General features: G+C 47.3%; 1 protein-coding gene across 2 annotated transcripts; it reads left to right on the top strand.

Annotated features, from left to right (window-relative positions):
* The first annotated feature begins 1,368 nt into the window (after positions 1–1,368).
* Positions 1,369–22,162, top strand: niban1a (niban apoptosis regulator 1a). 2 transcript variants are annotated; one of them, XM_034583516.1, is made up of 17 exons: positions 1,369–1,509; positions 11,120–11,250; positions 11,458–11,589; positions 11,700–11,814; positions 12,407–12,571; positions 13,232–13,347; positions 14,517–14,621; positions 14,815–14,977; positions 15,149–15,333; positions 15,628–15,774; positions 15,963–16,082; positions 16,352–16,459; positions 17,141–17,252; positions 17,336–18,330; positions 18,475–19,084; positions 21,217–21,218; positions 22,147–22,162. In XM_034583516.1, the coding sequence occupies exons 1-15, from the start codon at positions 1,455–1,457 to the stop codon at positions 18,733–18,735; spliced, it is 2,910 nt and encodes a 969-aa protein (XP_034439407.1). In that variant the 5' UTR covers positions 1,369–1,454; the 3' UTR covers positions 18,736–19,084; positions 21,217–21,218; positions 22,147–22,162. The 2 variants fall into 2 exon arrangements, with proteins under 2 accessions (XP_034439407.1, XP_034439406.1); XM_034583515.1 differs by having other exon boundaries at positions 17,336–18,345; positions 18,457–19,084.
* Positions 22,163–22,767: the final 605 nt, after the last annotated feature.

Below are 22,767 nucleotides of genomic sequence, written 5' to 3'. Positions count from 1 at the left end.
TCCCTCATCAATCTGAACTCTATAAGTGAAACAGATATAACAAATTTAGCAAATTTAGCAAAAAGTAAAAATAGAAAGATACATTTTACATTTTGTATTCAGTCATTACACGTTTTTAAATAAATATAAACAGCATAAACAAAGTCTAAACAGTGTTTGTATTATATGTATTATTTATAGAGGCTTTTATATACCTGCTAATTCTTATCTGAAATACACAAAGGAATCACTCAGTCTAAATTAACTTTGTAAACTATTCTTATAAAATACAAATTTCTACATTTCTATTGACACTAACACAATGTTGTGAACACAATTTCCATAAGGCTGATACAACTCTGAAAGTTTTATGGTCACATGTAGAAACAGTGTAATTACAAACCAATAGAAACTAAATCATCTTTAATGTTATGATTTAGATAATAGGATTCTGGGAGTTAAAGGTGCATGATGGGAAATTTTATATTTATCTATTCATTTATTTTCTCAGTCTAATTTTCAATGTTCAAATAAAACCGAACACGTGGACATGAACAGACGATACAGTCCAATTTTACAATCAGATTAAATATCAATCAAAATAATTAAATATCAGTGAAATATCCAAAACAGACAAGTTACATTAATCATCACAAATAAATGAAATATCTAAATATGATGAATAATAACAATAATAACATAATTCTCCAAAGTAAAACAGTTTGTTGTTGGTAATGTCTCCGTGTACAAATGAAATTCAATCATATAAAAGTTTGGGCAGCACTTGACTTTAAGAATGTGAAATTTCCAGATTATAGTTATTAGGTTAATCATGTGAGTCATAGACCTTTTATTACATTTGAATTTAGTGATGACGTCATTAGGCAGAGTCGATTATAAACAAAAGATGAGCAGATCATTTTTATCAAACAAATACACATCATACAAATACATAATACATTTACAGCCCGATAACTAAGAACAGTTTGCGCTCAATTTTGTGGGTTTTTTATTTTAATATATTATTTTATCTTTATGACATCACATCACCACGTATATTATCTCAAGACACTTAGTGAATATGATAAAGAAACAACTGTTCCCTCATAATAATAATCCTCTATATCCTAATAATAACTTTATTTCTAAAGCATTTATACAAACTAAGAAACAAAGTGCTTCACAAAATACATGGAAGGAATAAAAATAAAAGGTTTTAAGTTGGATAAAGTGCCTCGTCCGGTTGGGTGAGGAGAGGAGAGGGAGAGAAGCAGAGCATGATGGGAGTTTCTTCATGAGCAGGGAGGAGGATGAAGGCGTGTCCCTCCTCCTCCTCCTCCCCTCTTCCTCCTCCTCCTCCTCCTCCTCCCCTCCTCCTCCCCTCCTCCTCCTCCTCCTCCCCTCCTCCTCCGATGAGCCGGGGCTTGTACCTGAGCGCTGACCCGACCTGAGGCTCGTCTCCCGGCTGCAGCACCATGGGGATCTCCGCCTCCAGTCTGCTGGACGACCACAGGTCCACCTTCATCACAGGTAACACGCGAGCCTTCATCTGTCCACACGCGGTTTGACGCAGCGAGCAAACTCTTCATCTTCTTCTTCTTCATCATCGAACTTCCTGCTCCGCTTCCCGAGCACCGATCAGTGGTCGCTGGGAACCCGCAGATCGACCAGAGGGACCAGAGCACGTTTGTCCCGCTTGCTCTGAACCAGGTGTCTCGTCCATTTCCGCGTTCCAGACCTGTCCTCTCGCGTCGGTCTCCCTCCGCGGGGAGAAGCTGGGGAACTTGTTCCAGACAAACCTGTCGGACTGGTTCTCTGGTGTCCGTCCACGGGGAGAACTAGAGACATGTCCTGCTGGAGTTAGTCTCTGTGAGCAGGTCCCTCCAGCCTGTCCTTTCCTGCAGGGGACACTGTCCTCTGGGTCTTCTATGTTGTCCTCTGGGTTCTCTGTGGTGTCCTCTGTGTCCTCTGGTCCTCTGTGGTGTCCTCTGGTCCTCTGTGGTGTCCTCTGTGGGCTGGGTGTGTCAGGGTGTGTCAGGTTGGATCTGAGCAGAGGACAAAAGGTGCAGGTTTCTGTAACTGCAGGTGGGACAGTTCACAGAAAACTCTCATTATGTACTCAGCACTATGATGGGGGGGGGGTTCAGTGGTCTCTGAACGTCTCTGAACGTCTCTGAATGTCTCTGAACGTCTCTGAACGTCTCTGAATGTCTCTGAACGTCTCTGAACGTCTCTGAACGTCTCTGAACGTCTCTGAACGTCTCTGAACGTCTCTGAATGTCTCTGAACGTCTCTGAATGTCTCTGAACGTCTCTGAACGTCTCTCACACGTGAACGCGGCTCCAGAGGATCTCAGAGGACACATGTTGAGGCTGGAATATGAAGGTCGGGGCTTGTGGACACGTGAGGACACCACAGGAGCAGCATGGAGACATGTTGTGTTTCTCTGTTGTCACCAGTTCCTTCCATTCTATTGGACTCTGCTGCAACTTTAAATTATCTTCTCAGGCTGAATTTACACTTAAATCAACACGATGCAACTATTTGAGGTTAAAACTGCAGTTGTGCTGCTTCAGTGAGTGACAAGGAGCCGGTTTGATTCCCTCGCCGCGCCCGAACGCCTGATCTGTGTGGTCATCAGGTACGAGCAGTGAGTCAGTTAAAGTGGAGGTGATTAATAACCTGAGTTCTCCTCTGATGCTCAGGGAGGAAACTTTGAAATGGTCAAAATTGAAAGTTCAGCTCTGAAAGCCTGGACCACTTCCTGGGGGGAGTTGCCAAATGGCTGCTGAGGGCAGGACCAAATCCTTTCCTCTCATTTGTCCGTTTCCAGATCGTCATGGAAGACGACCTGGAAACGGACAAATGCTGCGATTTTGAAAATGAGGCTTAGAGAATATTTGCAGCTTTTGTTTTGAAAATGAACCCTAGGTGTTAATGTTTTCACTGAGCATGAACCGTCCAGAACGCTCGCTGGTTGGCGTCCTGACCCTCGGGTTGGCGTCCTGACCCTCGCTGGTTGGCGTCCTGACCCTCGGGTTGGCGTCCTGACCCTCGCTGGTTGGCGTCCTGACCCTCAGGTTGGCGTCCTGACCCTCGCTGGTTGGCGTCCTGACCCTCGGGTTGGCGTCCTGACCCTCGGGTTGGCGTCCTGACCCTCAGGTTGGCGTCCTGACCCTCAGGTTGGCGTCCTGACCCTCGCTGGTTGGCGTCCTGACCCTCGGGTTGGCGTCCTGACCCTCAGGTTGGCGTCCTGACCCTCAGGTTGGCGTCCTGACCCTCGCTGGTTGGCGTCCTGACCCTCGGGTTGGCGTCCTGACCCTCGGGTTGCACCAAGGTCCAGTGTTTCTGCACCTTCCTGTGTGTTAAAGACGTGGGTCACATGAACAACACGGGGGGTCAACGCTCCGCTAAGAGCAGCTGTTGTAAACAAACTGAAAGTGACTCCAGCTCCAAAGTTAATTAAGTTAATAACTGTCCCACTTTAGGCGTCTTCGGACAATCAAATATTCAAAGTTATTTTCTGTCCCACGTCTCATCTGTTCTCCAAGTTTCATGAAAACCCGTTTAGTACGTGATCCCACGTCTGCTGCTGATGTTGACGCTGGTTGCGTTGCCTCTGCTGTTGCCATGGTGACAAGACAGTCTTACACGGGTCCACTGAAGTGGAGACTTGAGGAGATGTCGTATGTTTGTTGCTACAGTGAACGTCCTCAGCGTCGCAGGAGTCGTCCCTGCCCGCTGGAGGAAAGTGTCTGTCTCACTCTTCCTCCAGAGTCTGATTTCTTTTATCTAGTGCAGCTCTGTGAAAGCTGCTCGCCGTCTGCAGACCCGAGGACACGTCTGCGAGGACACGTCTGCGAGGACACGTCTGCGAGGAGACGTCTGCGAGGACACGTCTGCGAGGAGACGTCTGCGAGGACACGTCTGCGAGGAGACGTCTGCGTTTTCCATGTTTGTCTCGTCACTTTTTCCTGGCTGCTGCTGCGTAGTAGAGGGCGAAGTCAGACTCTGGTGCCAGAGCAGTGACAACATGCACCCGTCCCCCATGATGAAAACATTCCTCTACCTCTGTGTGAGTGTGTGTCTGTGTGTGAGAGTGAGTGTGTGAGTGTGTGAGTGTGTGAGTGAGTGTGTGTCTGTGTGTGAGTGTGTAGGGCAGAGTTTGAATATTTGCTGGTGGGTCACAGGGCTGGGTCGGATGCGGCTGGTCGGATGCGGCTGGTGGGATGAGGTGATCCTGTGACTCACGAGTCTCTCGACGCTGTGATGCAGTTTTTCTGCCTGATGTCAGTTGTTTTGTTGGGTGATTCACAACGAGGTCATTTTCCTTTTATTTCTAACTCTGACTCGAACTCATGATGGAAAACAGCTGGAGTTTGATTGAGATCTTTGCAATAGTCACATTGTAGAGAGGGACAGGAATCATAGAGCAACATGCAAGGTGTCGGGAATCGAACCTTGGTCATATTGTTTACACCTCACTGGAACTTGGCTGTTGGTTCCTGTTCATCTCTCGTAAGGAATCAGGAAGTTGAGAAGTTCCAGTGTAGAGAAAGATGCAGGACTGTGATGTGACTTTAATCTGCAGCTCCGACTTTCACTAATGATTCCAACATGTGTGTGTGGAGCTTCATGGTCCTCAGTGGATGTTGTTTTCCATAAACAGACCTGGGGGGGGTGTTTGGCTCTGAGAGGCTCTGAGACTGTGGATCCTTTATGAGTTTCACAAGCCAGTAGCTGAGGTAGCTCACGTTAAACCGTTCACTTATCGAGGCTCAGTGTTAACAACATGAAGAGGGTTTTCCTGCCGTGAACAGATTGATAGTCTGAACCGAGCTTTCCTTCGACCTCAGCCTTGTGCAGGAAAGCTGCAGAAAAAAGACCTTTGTCTGCATGATCCTGTTCAAACTGCATGATCCTGTTCAAACTGATATAAAAACCACAATAGTCATAACAGAAGTTAAGACTTCTGTCTCCTGCCTCATCACATTGTACGCTGATGATGTCATTCCTTTTATGTGTGGTGCAGAACGTGGTCACAACAGGTGGTGGCGCTAGAGAGTGGCAGGAGAGGATCACGGGAAAATGATCATATCATATAAAATCAGTTCATATCAGATCAGTTGTGTTTATTTAGCAAAATGTGACGAGAGATTTTTCTATTTATTTAATTTAAAACACAATTTCAGGACTGTTCTGTCTCTTCTAACGCGTTGGAAACAGGATTTAAATCATCTGTCTTGTCACTGAATATGTAAAATGCATTAATGCAATGCACTTTATCTGCAGTTAGAAGATTTCACTGTAGGACTAATGGCTGAATCAGTTGTGTCTTTGTTTTGCTGTCAGTGAGTCGTTCTTCATGCTGTGTAACTCTGCCTCCAGCTGCCATTACACAATCCCTCAGATATTCAGAGGAGCTGAGAAACTCTGAGACTTTTCACTTGTGAGTCCATCGCTCTGCACAAAGAGAGGAAGCTGCTGCTCAGGCTCTGCTGGAAAATCACCTGTTGTTTACTCCGACTCACGAGTCCATACAACACAATGCAAATACAGCAGGAACCACGTTTCCCCACCAAGCTGAGTCCCAGTATTTCTGTCACTAAACTGTCGACTGAGACGCTGCAAATCTGCTCGGTAGAGAAGAGAAGACAAGAGAATCCTTTACAGGGGACATGAGCAGCAACGAGGACAGTTACAAATCTGTAAAAGGACTAAATAAGTGAACACCAGGAAATATAGAAATATAAATAATATCATAATACACAGAATTATAACTGTGTAGTTCTCCAGATAAAGGACCAGGACAGGAAAATGCAGTAAAAACAGATTCTGCCTGGAAGGAACATTTCAGCCTTTAATTCTTTCAGAACATCTCATTTCTCTGTGTTCAGCACAGAACCGGACTCGGACTGGAAACCAGGTGAAACCTGGAGCTTGGCACTCAATCAAAAATGTCACGAAGGGAAAGATGTGTTTGAAACCACGGCTGCTTGCTGGAACTATTTCCTGGTCAGTGATATGTTAGCAGAGGCAGCTGAGGTGTGTTGTCAGCAGGTGAACTGCTGCGTCATGTGGACTAAAGCTGTGCAGGTAACTGTGACTTCATGTCCATTATGTGCAGCTCCTGCAGCAAAGATCTCAAGTTTTCTTTAGCTTTACATATTCTTTATTCTTTGTTGGCTGCAGGCTTGGCTCGTTGCAGGTTACGTTTAGTGTAAACAGGGGGAATGTGGGTATAAAATATCAGATCTGCAGGTTGAGTCCTTTTTAGATTCCTGCGTCACGTCACCCAGGTATGATGGTGTGTGAGTGGAACAGGCTGTTCAGCCTGCAGGTCACAGACAGACGAGTTAACAGACAGTGAGTCTGATGCAGAGAATAAAGTGTAATGTCAGTGAAATCACAGTAAATCCTGTCGTCTCTCTGACGATGATGTTGACGTAACCTGTGCAGCTCTGACCTTATTGACACTTGCCTCTGCCTCTCTCTCTTGTGTTGTCACATCCATTTTCCTGAAAGACAGATCCCTGATCTCTGAAAACCTCCGACGCTCATTTTAATGACACCTACACTCTTCTAAACATCTGGACAAACGTCTGCTTCAGAACTTCTCCCATGGGACTTACTGAGCTTATTCCAGGAGTGTAAATCATAGACTGTGAATAAAACTGAACGACACGTCTCCTCTTCCTCCTGTCGTACAAAAATGAAGCTAAAATATCTTTTGCCATCATCTTCCAAGGTTGAGTCATTAGTCTGTGCAGCAGTGATCCTGGAGTGGAGGACCAGTCGATACACGCTCTCCACCAATCAGGAGTCAGTCTCAGCTGTCAATCATGACGTCTCAGCCTGTTTTATATCCTCAAATAACTGATTCAAACCAAACTGATGAGAAACACTTGAACAAACATCAGAGAGAGAAGAACGAGCAGAAACGACAGAAACATCTTTAAACATTTAACGTCTACTTTGATTCTTTAGTTTGGTCCATGTCCCATCTGCTAACATGGAGGAGAACTCCGTGTGTGTGTGTGTGTGTGTGTGTGTGTGTGTGTGTGTGTGTGTGTGTGTGTGTGTGTGTGTGTGTGTGTGTGTGTGTGTGTGTGTGTGTGTGTGTGTGTGTGTGTGTGTGTGTGTGTGTGTGTGGGGCTCAACATACACAAACACACATTTTTCTGCCTTGTAGTGACTTGTTGAGCGTCTCAGGTGTTTCCTGACTGACGACACAGATTCCTCTCTGGACGTCTCTGTTCATATATGTTAAACATGACATGATAACTTTACACGGTAACGATCGTACTGTTCTTCTAAATTGTTTGATAAGCACTTTCCACGTAGACATGTGTGTCTGCATGTTGGTGTGTAAGACAACACTGTGACATGTGATGACACGTCTGTCTCCACGACCACAGAGACACTCTCATTCTCTCATAGGAAACAGGAGACGACGTCGCCCAGTTTCTTTAGTTTTAGGTTTTTAACCTGAATCTTCTTCATGAGTCATTTTGCTACAGACGATGGAAAATTCCACAAAACCTCTGATACACACAAAACACAGTCACCCAGTGTCATACACACAAACACACACATACACACACGTGTACTCATATCTTAGTGAGGACTCAGTGACAACTAGCCCCTTTCTCTAACCTTAACCATCCAAACTAAATACCTAAACCTAATTCTAAACCTATAACAAGTCTTAACCCTCAAACAGCCCATTGACAAAGTGAGGACCGGCCAAAATGTCCTCACTCTGTAGGGTCCTCACAAAGAAATAAGTACAGGAACACACACACACTCACCAACATCCAAACACGCATGTGTCCGTGCACAAGTAGAGACAATGGAAGGTCCTGGTGCTAAAGTATGTTTCACAACAAAATGATGAGATGTGTTGGAGTTCCATCCACGTGTCTTTACAGGAAAACATCAGAAACGTATCAGTGCCTCTGAACTGGAGGAAACAGACTTTACAGAGACTGTCACTTTGCTTTTCTAGACGAGTTGAGAACTGGAATCCTTTCTGCAGCATTAATCTGCAGGTTTACAGGTGAATCTCTGCGGCAGAAGTGAAGACACTTTCTTTTTCTTATGCCTCCACCGTGGATTAGTCGTCAGGTGTGGCTCCTCACATGAAACAGGTGTAACAGGTGTAACACACCTCAACACACTGTGCTGCAGGATCTGCAGTGTTTGTACCACCACCAAGAAGAAACACATTTTATTGTGTTAGTTTCACAGGTTGTTACACAACATGTTGTGAGGCTTTGGAACTCTGCTCTACTGCGGACACACATCCTCTTTAGAATGAACGAAGAACGTTGTGATGTAAACGTCCCTAAATCCACTCAGGGAAGTTGTACGTCATCGTAGACTTGTCTCTAAAGACTACTACCCCCCCACCTGACAACACGCCCACATCAGACTACAAACCAATCAGAGAGAACATAGGTAGACGCAGCCCAAGTAGGTGATGACGACAGGACGAACTAACCTGATCAAATGAAACAACAAACACACGAAGCTTCAGACTCAGATCAGAAAACGTCCTGAATCAGAAAATGTTTTTCCGTATGTCACCTTTTTAAAAGCCGTCAGAAGACGTTCCTGAATATTCCTCCGAACTCCGTGTTTGCATTGGACCTGAAAAGAGAATTTAGTTAACAAACAGCAGCTGCAGTGGTTTGCATAGAAACAGCAGAGAGGCGATCGGAGTCATTCAAATCAGCTCAGAGCCGATGAGCATAGATGAGCTCGGAGGAGGAATCAGAGAAGAGGAAACTCCTCCATCTTGAGTGAAGTGAAGAGAACGAACAGAAAAGTCAAACAGCAGCAGAATGAGCCTGAAGAACTGAACCGAGTCTCAGAAGAATACAACTGGTCCAGCATCTGAAAGAAGAAACCTGCTTCTCTGATCCTCCACTGACTCACTGCTTCTGATTTATTCACCTGCGAAGTGGACGCTCTACTTTACATACAGAAGTGTTTTTCTATTGAAGCTCTAGTAAACAAATGAGCCACTTCCAGTTCAACACGAGCTGCTCGACTTGTTTCCTCTGGAAAGAATCAGGGTTTCTTTGAAGGGCGAACTTGATGGTGTCAGCAGAGGAAAGCTGGAAGGTCTTGAAGGTTTCTGACCCACAACCCGTGCTGTTGTCGTCCTGTTTGGACCGGGTCGCTGATGGATCGTATGGCGACTGCTCCCTGCCTCTGTCCAGAGACAGAAGAAACTATAAGAAGCCCTCGTCCTCCATCACTTCTCCTTTCATTCCTCTTGCGACAGTTACAGTTTTTTGGAGACAACACATCCCCTCTTTTATTATTCATGAATATTCCATTAAAACACACTAAGGAGATTTAACTTGAGACTTTCTGTCGTCTTTGAATTTTTCATTTCTCGACTCTTGTTTTCGAAGCACATCTTCAGCAGCACCGCAGGATCTGTTTCCATAGCGATGTGAGGCTGGTTGTCGTGGCCCCGTGCCATCACCTGCGCCGTAAAACATCCTGCTGCCTCCCAGAGAGATAATGACAGAGCTGTGCACGTCAACATCAACACTGAACAGTTCGAGACGATGAGCCGCAGCCTCCTGCTCGGGCCTGTTCATCCGTTAAGTGGTTACGTGGCACAGTGAATTACCTGTAATCGTTTGTGGATATTGAGCATTGGAAGCTGCTGAGTAAATAATCATCGAGAGGTTTCCCCTGGTCTCTCTGCTGGATGTGATTCGCAGCCGAGCAGAGAGAGAGACTGAGTTTGAGTTGATTGGAGCTCGAGTCTGTTTGCTGAGCTTTGTTTTGTTTTTCCTAAGTAACTGAATCCCTGTGCGTCGGGCGTCTGGTTCAACAGGAGCAGAGGGAACTCAGACGTTTCTGTTTCCTCTCTGTCATCATGCAAATGTTCTGCCAGCGCACAGCCCGACCAATCACAGGAGAGACTGAGGAGAGCAGGAAATGAGACAGATCCAGCTTTGTCAGACTTGGACAGAGACGGGGAATCTGATTGGATGGAAAGATTGGTCGTGAGCTCGGGAGACAAACAGAGATCCTCCTCCGTGATCTGATTAAAACCACAAAGATGAAGTTCAGTGTGTCTGAATCCTCTCAGAGTCAGAGAACCTTTTCTTTGTGTTCCTCTGGTCGTGTTTGGAAATCATCGACTCGAACGTTAAATCAATCGTCTGCTGATTCGTGTGCTGTCTGTTTTCAGCCTCTGTGTTTCACCTCTGACGTCACAGATGGTCTCATGAAACAATGTGGAGCGTTTGAAAAAGCCTTCGGGTCGTGTTTCCTCTTTTACCTGTGACAACACGTCGCAGCAGCACCGCCCCTCCCTCACCGCCGCCCTGAAACCTGAGGCTCAGACAGTCTGTGAGGAGCTGCCACGCAACACGCAGCGTGTTACACGCAACATGTTACACGCAACACGCAACACCTCTGCTCCATCCTCATTGATTTAACGTTCAGATTTTATAAAGTTTTCACTCAAAACCCTGCGTTCGGACTCAAGCAGCCTCTGCTTGTTCTCAAACTGCACTTGCTCTGAGCTCCAGCTTCACCTCTTCTCCTCACGCTGCTTCTGAATAGAATGACACTTGTTGTGGGTGCGGTAGCTTTAATTCTTTGAGTCTTGTTTGATGAATGTAAAATCAATAAGTTCTGCTGTCACACTGAAGAACTGAAGCTGTGGTATCGTGGTCCCACCTGATACACCTGCTCGACCAATCACGAGTCGGTCTCAGCTGTCAATCATGACGTCTCTGCCTGTTTTTTATATTTAACTAATTAAAACCTAAATTACAAACCTAAAATGACAGAAACCATCTTTGACAAACATTTATTTAACGTCTACTTAGAATTTTTAGTTTGGTCCATGTCCCATCTGCTAACATGGAGGAGGTTTATGACCTATACTGCAGCCAGCCACCAGGGGGCGATCCAGATGCTTTGGCTTCACTTTATGGAGCCGTCATGTCGTCCATGTTTATTTACAGTATGTGGTTGGTCTGATCTCTAAAAATACACCAGTTAATGTGATGCCTTGACTCTTTGTGTGTCTGTGTCTGTGTGTCTCTCTCTGTGTGTGTGTGTGTGTGTGTCTGTGTGTCTGTGTGTGTGTGTGTGTGTGTAGGCCAGGCCGAGGCTGAGCTGAAGGACTTCAGTCCGTACTACAGGAAGCAGTTTTCCGTGGCTCGGTTGTCTCAGGTGGAAGACGAGCTGGAGCAGCAGAAGGCGTCGACGACTCAGCTGCTCAGACAGAGGGTACGACTGAGAGTCCAGATCCTGGACCAGCAGCATCTCTGTTAAACCTCGGAACCAATAAACCTCGTTATGAGCGGCTGCTGGTCCAGGATCATCTGTGTTCCAAAGACATCTGGACTCCGGACAAGAGAACACAACATTACTAACTGGTTCTATTGATGAACTCAGCTGCTCTTCTTCATGCGTGGTTCTGCTCCTCGTGTTCAGCAGGAGGCTCCTCAGGCCGGCGAGGTTCTGTACGAGGAGGTCGTCCTTTACTTCGACGACACCAGGAAGTGGAGGGAGAGGTACGTGGTGGTGAGAGCCAACTACTGCCTGGAGTGTCACGAGAGCCTGGAGGTGAGCACCACGCCCGAACTCCACACCAGTACTCACACATCACAAGAACAACACGAGAGCAAAGTTAGTTCAGATTGTTTTCATCTTCTTCTTCTTCTTCCTCCTCTCAGACGTTTGTCAAAGGAGTTCCTCCGCGACAAAAGCTGCTGCCCACAGGGGGCACTGTTCTGACCACAGAGGAGAAGTACATGACTATGGTGGACAAGTGTTTTCCTGACGAGACCAGTGAGTAAGAATTAAGTGTATTGATTAATAAATGTTAGCACCGAGACTTCAATGCACAGTTTGTAACTTTCTGCCACAAGTCAAAACAGTAAGAGTTAGTGAACGGAGCCGCAGTGAGGGATGATGGGAGTTGTAGTCTTCTCCTGGTTAGAGGAGGTTTTTATCTGAATCCTCCTCCGACGTCTCCTCCTCTAAAACAAACAGCTGATTCACTCCAGTAGAAACAGTGGTTAAAGCAGCTTCCTGTTAAAACTGACTCGTCTCTGATTGGCTGAGCTGCCGCTGACGTTTACTCAGCTTGTTTCTCTGGAAACTGTAAAGTGTAAAATGTGAATTCAAACTGGATAAAAAGTCACTTTTCACTCTTCAAACAAACGCACAAAGAAGGTCTGACGCCACCAACAGGCGACTAAATGAAACGTTACCTCGATTCAAACTACAGATTTCTACAGGTTTGAAAATGGGAAGAAACATTTAGGAAAATATAAAGTAAGTCCAAAGTCCCTGAACGAATATGTTGAGACCGTGAACCTCATGGTGGCGCTAGAGCCGTCAGAGCGTCGTCTAATCTTTGTGTCTTCTTGTGTTTCAGACGTGAACGAGGACTTTGCTCCGCCTCTGTCGGGGATGCCGGGTCAGTTTCCGGTTTACCTGCGTCTGCCGTACAGGAGAGACTCGTACTTCTGCTTCAGACAGCAGGTGAAACAGGAAGCCTTCCTGTCCATCCTGTCCGACTGCATCAGACACCAGAACCAAGGTAACACGCCTTAACAACCTTCCTCTGCTGCGGCGCTCCACACAACAAAGTTGGAAAGATTGGTTCTTTATTATCTTTTATTGTGAAACACTACTTCAGTGAAATAGAACCAACACGGTACTCAGTGATGAAGATAACTATTTGTCACAGCCTGAATACAGATTTATAATATTCTGATTAAGATGATGTTCAGGAATTATATGTGTGGATGTAACAACAAAGCAGAATCACCAAGCAGCCAAATCCCCCCCGATCCAGATCTGCACTAAAATTCAGTTTCTGAAATGTTTTCCTGAGCCGTTCCACATCCTCCACCCGGTTCGTGGTGACCTGTCCGGAGCCTTCGTGTAATCCTGCTAAAAAACAAACTAATGCAAATGAAAACATCACGTCCTTGTTGGAGGTTTAAAACCTCAGTTCCTTCCTCGGTAATGAGGAACTCTCGGGCTTCCTGCAGGGAGTTACCGCTTGAGTCCTCACAAGATCATCTGCAGGTTGAGCAGTTACCACGGCAACAGGCTCCGAGGGAAGGACCTGGGATGCAGCAGAGTGAAGCTTTCACATTTAAACTCAGCAGAAAGATGTGACGTCCCAGCGTCAGTCTCGGTGGTGACTCTTCGCTCTGCCTGACCTGATTCTCGTGTGTTCCCCCGCTGTCAGACTTCCTGAAGAAGCAGACGTGTGAAGTCCAGGCCTTCCTCAAAGCCATCCAGCTCTACAGACAGGACAAGGGCAGATATGAGGCTTGGGACATGCTGATAGGAAGTGATGTCAGGGTACGTAAGCAGGATTCACACAGCGTCTGAAGAAACAATCAAAAAGTCTTAGAAATGTTTAAGTATTAGGAACCAGTTCTACACAAGTTCAGGTTTTGTTTATGTTCACATCTTTTAGTCTCTCTCTCTCTCTTCACCCTCCATCTGCATCTGCTCTCGTTTCACTCGCTCATGAACTCGATCTCGGAGACAATAAAAAAACTCATGAAGCAGATGTTGTGGTTGAACTGATGGTTGAACTGATGGTGGAAGCGATGGCGCCGCCGCAGCTTCATCAACGCTCCTTTGTTTCCTGCTCGCTCACATTGTTTGTTCATAACGAGCTGGAAGGAAGTTTGTGTTGTGAAGTTAATCTGTTGGAAGCTTCCTGTTGTTTCTGCTCCTAACACACGTGCAGTAAATACACATACTACACACTGGTAGTACACACTGGTGCTCACTCACTGGCACACACACACACACACACACACACACACACACACTCATGAGTCAGAGCTGAGCGATGAATGGAATGAACGAAATGCAGCAGAAACTAAATAAATACTTTTTTTTTTATTACCACAGCTGCAACATCACAAATCAGTCCTGTGTGTGTGTGTGTGTGTGTGTGTGTGTGTGTGTGTGTGTGTGTGTGTGTGTGTGTGTGTGTGTGTGTGTGTGTGTGTGTGTGTGTGTGTGTGTGTGTGTGTGTGTGTGTGTGTGTGTGTGTGTGTGTGCCTGTCTTCCTATAGTTGTGAGGTCCAACACAGCACCACAAACAGGAACAACATCACAAAGAATCACACAGTTACAACAATCTTGTCAGATAAAGAAGCTTTAAAGATTCCAAGAGCAATGACGGACTGAGCTCGTTCCTTTAGATGCTGCGTGACGCCTGAAACTGGAAAGACTCAAACTCCTCTGCAGCCCTGACAAGGAAATGAAATAAAATGAGTTAACACTGAAACACAAAGTGTGGAGGAGCTTCTTCTGAGGATCTACCTGCTTTTCTTACTTTAATATGATTTAATCTTCAGTGAGCTGGATTTCAGAAACGCTGCAGTGACGTCTCCACCTGCTCTTTGTCTCATCAAACACATTCAACTCTGTACTGAAGCTTCAGTGTCGTCAGGTTTTAGACACTCGAGATAAAAGCTTCTCTGATGAATGCTTCCATTATATTTTTTTAGGTGATGGCGAATGTGGTGATGGAGCAGCTGCTTCCGTCTCTGGAGAAAGACATGCTGCCTGGTCTCAAAGCCAAGAAGACGGAGAAGAAGAGAGTTTGGTTCGCTGTGAGTCAAACTGTCGAGACTTCCTTCTCCTCCTTTTTCTCCTCCTTCTCCTCTTCGTCGTCTTCTTCTGAATAGTTTTATATTCACACATCAGTTAAATCTCACCTGTAAAACGAATCTTTATAGAATAATTCAGACTTAATGTTTGAAGTGATTCACTGACTTGTCCCTGAATCGTGTTGACTGGACGCAGACGGTGGAGGCGGCGTACGTCCTGGTCCAGGAGCATCTTCTGGAGGGACTGTCGGCGCTGAAGGAGGAATGTCGGACGTCGGTGCGGCAGCAGGAAGTGCTGATCCACTCCGACATGGACCAGATCCTCAGCTCCAGACGTCAGCTGGGGGAAAAGGTCCAAGGTAAAGTTCAGACTGATACTCGGAGCTGTCAGACACAGGACGAGCTGCATTCCTCTGTGATTCATGAGAATGAAACTGCCTCTGGGGGATGGCGGTGAGCTGAGGGGCTGACAGAGGGCGCCACATGACAGCAGAGTCTCATTCGGTGAAATGTTTGACTTCCTCCTGCAGCCAAAGTGTCGGAGGCAGCGGAGAAGCTGTGCTCGGAGTCGGTCCAGCCGTACCTGGGCTCCGTCCTGGAGGAGCTGATGGAGCCAATCAGCTCGGGTTTCCAGGAGGGACGACAGCTGAGCGAGAACATGATGGACAGGTGTCAGGACGTCCTGCTGGCAGAAGACAAAGAGGAACTGAAGAAGGTTTGTTCAGATTTATTCTGCTGTGGTTTGACACTGAAAACTAAATCTGACTTACTCATATAAAATAACACAACTGATATTTAACAGTTTGATCTGAGACATTTATTTTCCTTTTCTTTCAAAGACAGACAGACACACAGACAGACAGACAACTCTCTAACACAACATAAACAAACTGTAACTGAGCGACAGCGCCCTCTGCAGCCACATGTGGTGATTGATTCCGTTTGGCTCTGGATCCCAGTGATGCAGTGGTTTCCATGTTGAAGTGTTTCCCTCCTCTCTGTCTCGCAGCTTCTCTTCGTCATGTCGAGACCGAACCTGCTGAGCTGCTACCAGAAGATCGGCTCCCTGCAGGAGAAGCTGCAGCACCTGCAGGAGAGATTCTCCTTCTCCAACATCCCAGGAGTGATCCACAGCGCTCAGATCGACCTGCAGCTGGTACACACACACAGACACACACACACACACACACACACACACACACACACACACACACACACACACACACACACACACACACACACACACACACACATGGTTCATTTATCAGCATGTATGACTGTGTGTTGTTTCTTTGTGAACGATGTTGTGTTTTCCAGCTGTTGATGTGACCTGGTCTCTTTCAGCTGATGGAGAACGCAGCCTACACGTTCGAGCAGCTGCTGCACAAGGCCGTGCAGGACAACCCCGACAGCCCCGACATCGCCGGCTCCGCCCTGGAGAAGGCCAAACACAGAGTGCTGAAGGTCCGTTTGTCTTTCACAACACGACGACACAACAGCTACTGAAGATGGATCAGAACAGTTTAAATACAATTTGTTTGTTTAATTCATTTTATCAGCAAATTCAAAAATGTACGATTAAAAAAAGTGGGATGACCGACATGGAATCCAGACTTGTTTTGTAGACTTTATGTTATTTTCACAGTTTGGATGTTGGGACATTAAACACCAGAATGATTTTGACTGAACTCACACTAACTTCAAATGGACCTTTGACCTCTCGTCTCCTGCAGCAATACGACTACGACAGCAGCACAGTGAGGAAGAGGATCTTCCAGGAGGCGCTCGTCTCCATCACGCTGCCCTTCATCAAGAAGAACCTGGCCCCCACCTGCAGGACTGTGAGTCCAACACGCACACGTGTGATGTAAACATGACAACACACACATTCTGTTACTACAAATAACAGACCATTGATTTTTATGGATCAGTTGTAGCATCAAATAAAAATCTTCACAAAACACAAGTTATTAAAACCTCTGATGCTGCCGTTCTAAAACTGAAGTTGAGAAGCAGAATCTACCGACGAGAAGTTAAACGTCAAAATAAACGTTCAGCCAATAGTTCTGAGCCCTGAAGCGTCTCGGCCAGAACCTTTTGGACGATTACTTTTACTTTACCTCGCAAAACTTTTCCAACTCAGCCACATCTAGGAGAAGCAGCATTTTTCAGTTTGAACCCGACCTGAGCCCGAGAGGAAACTGACCCGAACCCGATGAAGTTATGTAGCTGTGCTGAGTTTGTGTTGCTCTGTCACTCAGTCCCATGTTGTGGTCGATGATGGACGTGTGCAGTGTAAACAAATAAATAAAATCATCCCAGACAACCATCAAGAAATCAAATGAAAGTTTGAGTTCAGGTTAGACACTGAACCAACTCCACTGGTGTTGTCAGGGTCAGCGCTGCGTCTCATGTGTTTTCAGTGTTTGAGTTTCAGAAACACACAGCGACACATGACAACGACCTGAGAAGTGAATCTTGTGTCATGTTCCACATCTCAACGTGTGTGTTTGTCTCTGCAGGAGCTTCAGGATCTGGAACAGTTCATCTACGCCGACCACTCCAACTTCATCCATGTGGAGAACGTTTATGAGAGCATCCTCCTCCAAACGCTGGACAAGGAGGTCACCAAAGGTACAGAGGGACACACTAGTGACGGCAGCAGCTCGGTGAAGACCAGTCGCTCTAACCCTTCCTGTTTTCTTTGTGTCCTGCAGTGGTGAAGGAGGCGGCGAGCCTGAAGAAATACAACCTGTTCACAGAAAGCAGGGACCTGGCCAGCCGCTCCAGCCGCTCCAGCCTGTCCTCCCCGTCCGTCTCCACGCCGGGCAGCCCCGCCATGTCGCTGGCCTCCCCTGCTAGAACCAGCTTTGAGCCCCAGCTGCCCTCTCCTCTTGCGTTCAACGGTCTGTCCTCCATCCCCCAGAGGGACGAGAAGGAGGAGGCAGAGATAGGCGCGCCGCAGAGCGCAGCCTTAACGGACGTGACGCTGATCGAGACGCCTCTGGGCGAAGTCGCTCATAGTGTCGCTGTCAGCGAGGAGAGGGAAATACCTGCACCCAGAGCAGAAGAGGTCGTCCAGACTGTGAAGGCAGAAGCAGACGTCCCCGTCCAACCTGAGACGACAGCTTTAAAAGACACAAGCGCTCAGAATGAGACACAAGACGTCCGTGTGGCAGCAGCTCCAGAGACTGTGATCCAAGAGGAAGTGATTCCTGTCCAGACTCAGAAAGTGGAGACGGCTGCTGAGCCGGAGCCGACGAGCACAGATGTTCTAGAAGAAGCAGGAGCAGCTGCAGAAAGTTTAAAGACAGATGTTGAAGAAGAAGCTGCACAAACAGAAGCTGCTGAAACAGAACCTGCCTCAGAGGGAAGTGGTTCTCCGCTCGCAGCCGCCAGGGAGGGAGACGCACAGAGCTCACCAGTCACGTCAGAGGCTCCCCCTAGTGGGGAAGCAGCTGCAGACACACCTGGAGATGTCTGCCTGGGCATGATGGGAAATGAAGCAGAACCAGTCACTGTCTCAGAACCCAACTCTCTGCATGTGTCAGTCGGCAGCGAGTCACCGCCCTCAGAGGTGGAGTCCACAGAGGACGTCAAAGCCACGCAGAGCAGCGAGGACGAGGGCTCAACAACCTCCGATGTCCTGGAGGACGACCACAGTCCATCACCTGTGAGCTCAGACGACGCCCCCGAGGCCACGAGCACCGGGCCCCCTCAGACCCAGACGGAGGAGGCCCCCGAGGCCACGAGCACCGGGCCCCCTCGGACCCAGACGGAGGCAGTGAGCGGTGATGTCCGTGTGAGCGAGGACGTCGGAGCAGGAGCGAGCTCGGAAACTGAGGCAACAGATGCTCCGACCTCTGAGCCTGTCGTAGAGGAGGCCCCTGTCGTAGAGGAGGCCCCTGTCGCAGAGGAGGCCCCTGTCGTAGAGGAGGCCCCTGTCGTAGAGGAGGCCCCTGTCGTAGAGGAGGCCCCTGTCGTAGAGGAGGTCCTGTCCAGTCCCGGAGCTCGAGCGCTGGACTGCATCAAGGACATCCGTGACCTGGTGGAGGAGGTGATCGACGTGGAGGAGCTGGTGCAGCGTTACCCCAGCGGGATTCCAAAAGAAGAATAAAACATCGGGACCAATCCCGGCTGCATCACAGGACGTGTGATGCTCCAGCAGGACCAAGTATTTTAGGATGTTCTAGTGTCGTCTACTGAAAGAACCATTATGACCAGGACTTTCCTGACAGACCTGAACATCTGCTCCACATCGAGGAACCGTCCACTAACGCCTCCACAGACTTCAACACATATGCATGAAATTTAGTTATTTATATAAATCATCACATCAGGCTTCTGTTTCATTCACTTATTTCTTTTCATCTATTTTAGCACAAAACAGATTTTAGAAAACTTTAGATTTAGATATTTTTATGACAGAAGATTGTGAATTAAATTCTGAGTCTATTTTAAAGGATGTGAACGGGGGGGCGCTGACACATGCTGAGCTATCGGCTGCTGTAAACACCGAACACTATTCACAACTCTTCATGTTTTCACAGACGAGGAATCAGACGTCTGACTCTGTGTCACTGGAACCGGGCTGACCTCTGAACAATCAGTTCAGAGACAGATTAGTGTCACAGTTTGATTTGTAATTTGTTTAAAAATCTCTTTATCACATTTTAATATATTTGACCTTGTGATCTAAATCAATATCCAGATTCACTCCACAGCTGCTCATTGATCTTCATTGTGATTTTTCTTCTTGAGCTACTGAAGGATTTTCTTTTTTGATCTAAAAGAATCAAGGTCTCAAAGTGCCTCCATGTCCATGTCGTGCTCACGTGCCTTAAACGTCATGAAGAAGAAAGGAGGCTGGCTGCTCAGTGCCTTTACCCGTAGAGAACGTTTAGACCACGATTCGAGTTCAGGGACGACTTGACCTTCAACTGTTCACATGTTTAATCTGTAACAATCTGTATTTCTGTGTCAACTCTGGTTTGGATTTTGAAGCAGAAGAAATAATAAAAGGTTTAATTTGCCATTAAAACAAAAAGCACATGATGCTTTGATTATTTATGAACCACAATAAGTTTTAACCAATCACAGTCGCACTGAACAAAATAAAACCCTCAGTGATCCTCATCTGTGACACACAATGCTCCTTCCATTCAGTTGAGTTATTGCACCACAGAAGAAGAACAGTTTCATATTTCAGCTGGAGCGCTGCAGCCACATCAGGACAAGATAGAACAAAACTAGATTCTTTTACATTTGTTCATATTTAAAAAGCATTTTTTAAGATAATTCAATAAAGGCTGTTCACGGTCTGACTTAAATTAGAGTCAAATCAAGATGGATGACGTCTAAATCCAGAGCCTGGATTTCATTCCGTCCACTCGAGTGTCTTCAGTGTGAGAAACGCCTTCTGAGCGACGTCCATAAACTCTGTGTTTTAATAAACAGCTGCATCACATTCAAATAGTAATTAGAAACTCTTCAGAATAAAACACGACATTTAGGACTGACATTTATATTTAGTGCAGGTTTGAAAGGTTTAAACATCTTTATTATACGTTTTACTTTCATTTGGAGTCTTATGGATTTTCTATATTTAAAACAACAATTTAAAAAACTGTGTGTGTGTGTGTGTGCCAAAGAAGAGTCAAAAGAAAACCAAGAATATAAATAAAAATTGAATGAATAACAGTCATAAATTAGAGACAACAACATGTCTGATAATGATTCTGAATTTAATAAAAGTCAAATTAACCCTGAAGAAAACTCAGAACTAACTTGAAACACGAAGCGTCACCGTGACGTCACCTGTCGGGTTGCGAGCTGCTGATCTGAAGCCTGTTTGACTTTGGGTCAGGCGCCATCTTGGTGTTTGACCTCAGCCAATCCCTGACCCCGGCTCCCCCAGCGGGTCGAGGCCCACAGAAGAACATTCACCTCGGGGACGTTCAGGTTCACACGTCACATGGAACTGAGCACACACCACCAGGTGGAGCTGTCACACCAGACATGTGTGAGGGAAGGCCCCGGAGCCAGGCCCGGAGCCCAGGCCCGGAGCCCAGGCCCGGAGCCCAGGCCCCGGAGCCCAGGCCCCGGAGCCCAGGCCCGGAGCCCAGGCCCCGGAGCCCAGGCCCCGGAGCCCAGGCCCGGAGCCCAGGCCCGGCTCTGCAGTGGAGCGGCCCCTGACCCCTCATGTGATATTCATGTGTCCTGGTGCAGGTGCTGGACGTCCACAGTGATCTGAGTTACTGCTAATGGCTTCAGGGCTCAGCAGCGGCCAGGCCCGAGAAACCCCACATGTCAAAACACGGCGCTGTGACGAGAGCAGAGGCTGACGGCCGAACCTGGAGGACCTGGCCCTCCGCTCGACAACCGGGGGCCTGTTGGGGGGGGGGGGGGGGGGGGGGGGGGGGGGGGGGGGGGGGGGGGGGGGGGGGGGGGGGGGGGTAAAAGGCCTGGAGCTACAGCGTATAAATCAGTTACTATGGTGATGCAGCGGCTGATTTCACGCCCCATCTTCTGTCCAGCTGCCGGTCTGGTTTTTGGGGGTCACGGCGACGGGCCCCGGGGCGGCCTCGTCTTCATGGAGCGGTTTGATGGATAAACCGGGCCCTGATGGACGACACCGCCGTCTCACACGTGTCCGCGTCTCCTCCTTCTGGGCGAGGGAGCGTTTCGCCGCCCGGCCCGTCGTCCTCTTCTAAAATACGAGCTGTTTGCTTTGCCCCTGCGAGCGCCTATAATGACGTGTTGTTTTTAGCCAAATCACTTCCAGCGATCAGTTACACAGCTTGCAGCATATCCCCACCCCCCCACCTCCTCCCCTCTGTTTTGCCTTCAGCCCCTCTCCATCACTATCTGCCCCCCCCCCCTCAGAACAGAAATATGTATTTTTTCCTCTCCGCACGCTACGGCTGTCAGAGGGGATTTGAGAAGCAGCTAAAGGAGGCTGAGGAACACTGGGAGTCTGAGTCACCATCCGGCTGGCTGCTTCCCCCCCGGCCTGGAGCTTTAACATGTCCGATCAGTTCTTCACCGTCTCCTCCACCGACGTCTTGACCTGCTCCCCTGGTGGCTGCACTACAGGTCATAAACCACGCCTCCTCCATGTTAGCAGATGGGATGTTAAAGATGGTTTCTCTCATTTTAATTAGTTCACATCAATTGATTGTCCATAAATTCCAGGAATGTTTAGTTTATTAAATGATGTGCAGGTGATCAAATTTAAATTTATGTTTAATTTCTGACAAACAGTCGAATGTGTGTAGTTTGGTTGTTGATCAGCTTCTGTGCAAAACTAAAGTCCAACTAAAATCTATTCAGTTTTACTTTTAAAGTTTTGTCGTTTTCGTTTTTTTTGTAAAATTGTGATTTATTTCTTCTTCAGTGTGATAGTTTAGTCTCAAGTGACAAGAAATAAAGAATAAAACCAGCATCAGAAAACCTACATGTGCCAAACAATTTGAAATTAGTTTAATTAATTAAAAACAGACTCGAAGGATCAGAGGAAATAGATGAGTTCAGTTCTTCTTCCTGTGAGATGCTCGACCTCAAAGATCTCTGACTGAAAACTGTGGTCATGTATCTGCTCAGATCGTCTGATCAGATCCTCAGATTGGAAACACAACCCACAGGCCACAAGTCTGGGAGTCGCCATGTTTTTAAAACGATGATTTGTCTTCACAGGGTTCGAGGAACTTTCTGCTCAGGTAACTTTTTACAGGAAGTGTTTTCCTGCAGGACCAGAAGTGACGCCCGACACAGCTGATGTTTCTCAATATGCAAATCAACCTGTCTGCCACCTTCTTCCTTCACGTGTCGTTGTGACGGGCTGAGGTCCTCGGGGTGGGGGTGGGGTGGGGGGGGGTGGGGGGGTCGCTAACACAAAGAGGCCCAGTGTTCCTGAAAAGGCCGGTCGGGTCCCAGAGGAGGGGCGGGGACGCGTCCCATCCCGCAGAGAACATTCCTCTGCAGGGAGCAGGAAAGGGAATCAGGCCTCTTTCCTCCTTCGACATGACCCCTCGGCCCCCCTGTGCCTGAGTCTTCCTGGGCCCCTTCGGGGGCCCCGCTTTGATCTGCCCCTGCTGTCACCGCTCAGGTTACAGCTAACCAACACGCCGCCCGAGTAAAGAACCAGGTC

The sequence above is a fragment of the Hippoglossus hippoglossus genome, chromosome 4, assembly GCF_009819705.1.
Source record: "Hippoglossus hippoglossus isolate fHipHip1 chromosome 4, fHipHip1.pri, whole genome shotgun sequence".
Taxonomy (NCBI): Eukaryota; Metazoa; Chordata; class Actinopteri; order Pleuronectiformes; family Pleuronectidae; genus Hippoglossus; species Hippoglossus hippoglossus.
This window is presented reverse-complemented; position numbering and strand designations above follow the sequence as displayed.

What these genes read in the sequence shown, in the direction of transcription:
- niban1a (XM_034583515.1), top strand. Translation starts at nt 1,455, where the DNA reads ATGGGGATCTCCGCCTCCAGTCTGCTGGACGACCACAGGTCCACCTTC. An exon ending in AGTGTCACGAGAGCCTGGAG is followed by an intron (nt 11,590 to 11,699) that starts GTGAGCACCACG and finishes TCCTCCTCTCAG; the next exon opens with ACGTTTGTCAAAGGAGTTCC. An exon ending in GTGTTTTCCTGACGAGACCA is followed by an intron (nt 11,815 to 12,406) that starts GTGAGTAAGAAT and finishes CTTGTGTTTCAG; the next exon opens with ACGTGAACGAGGACTTTGCT.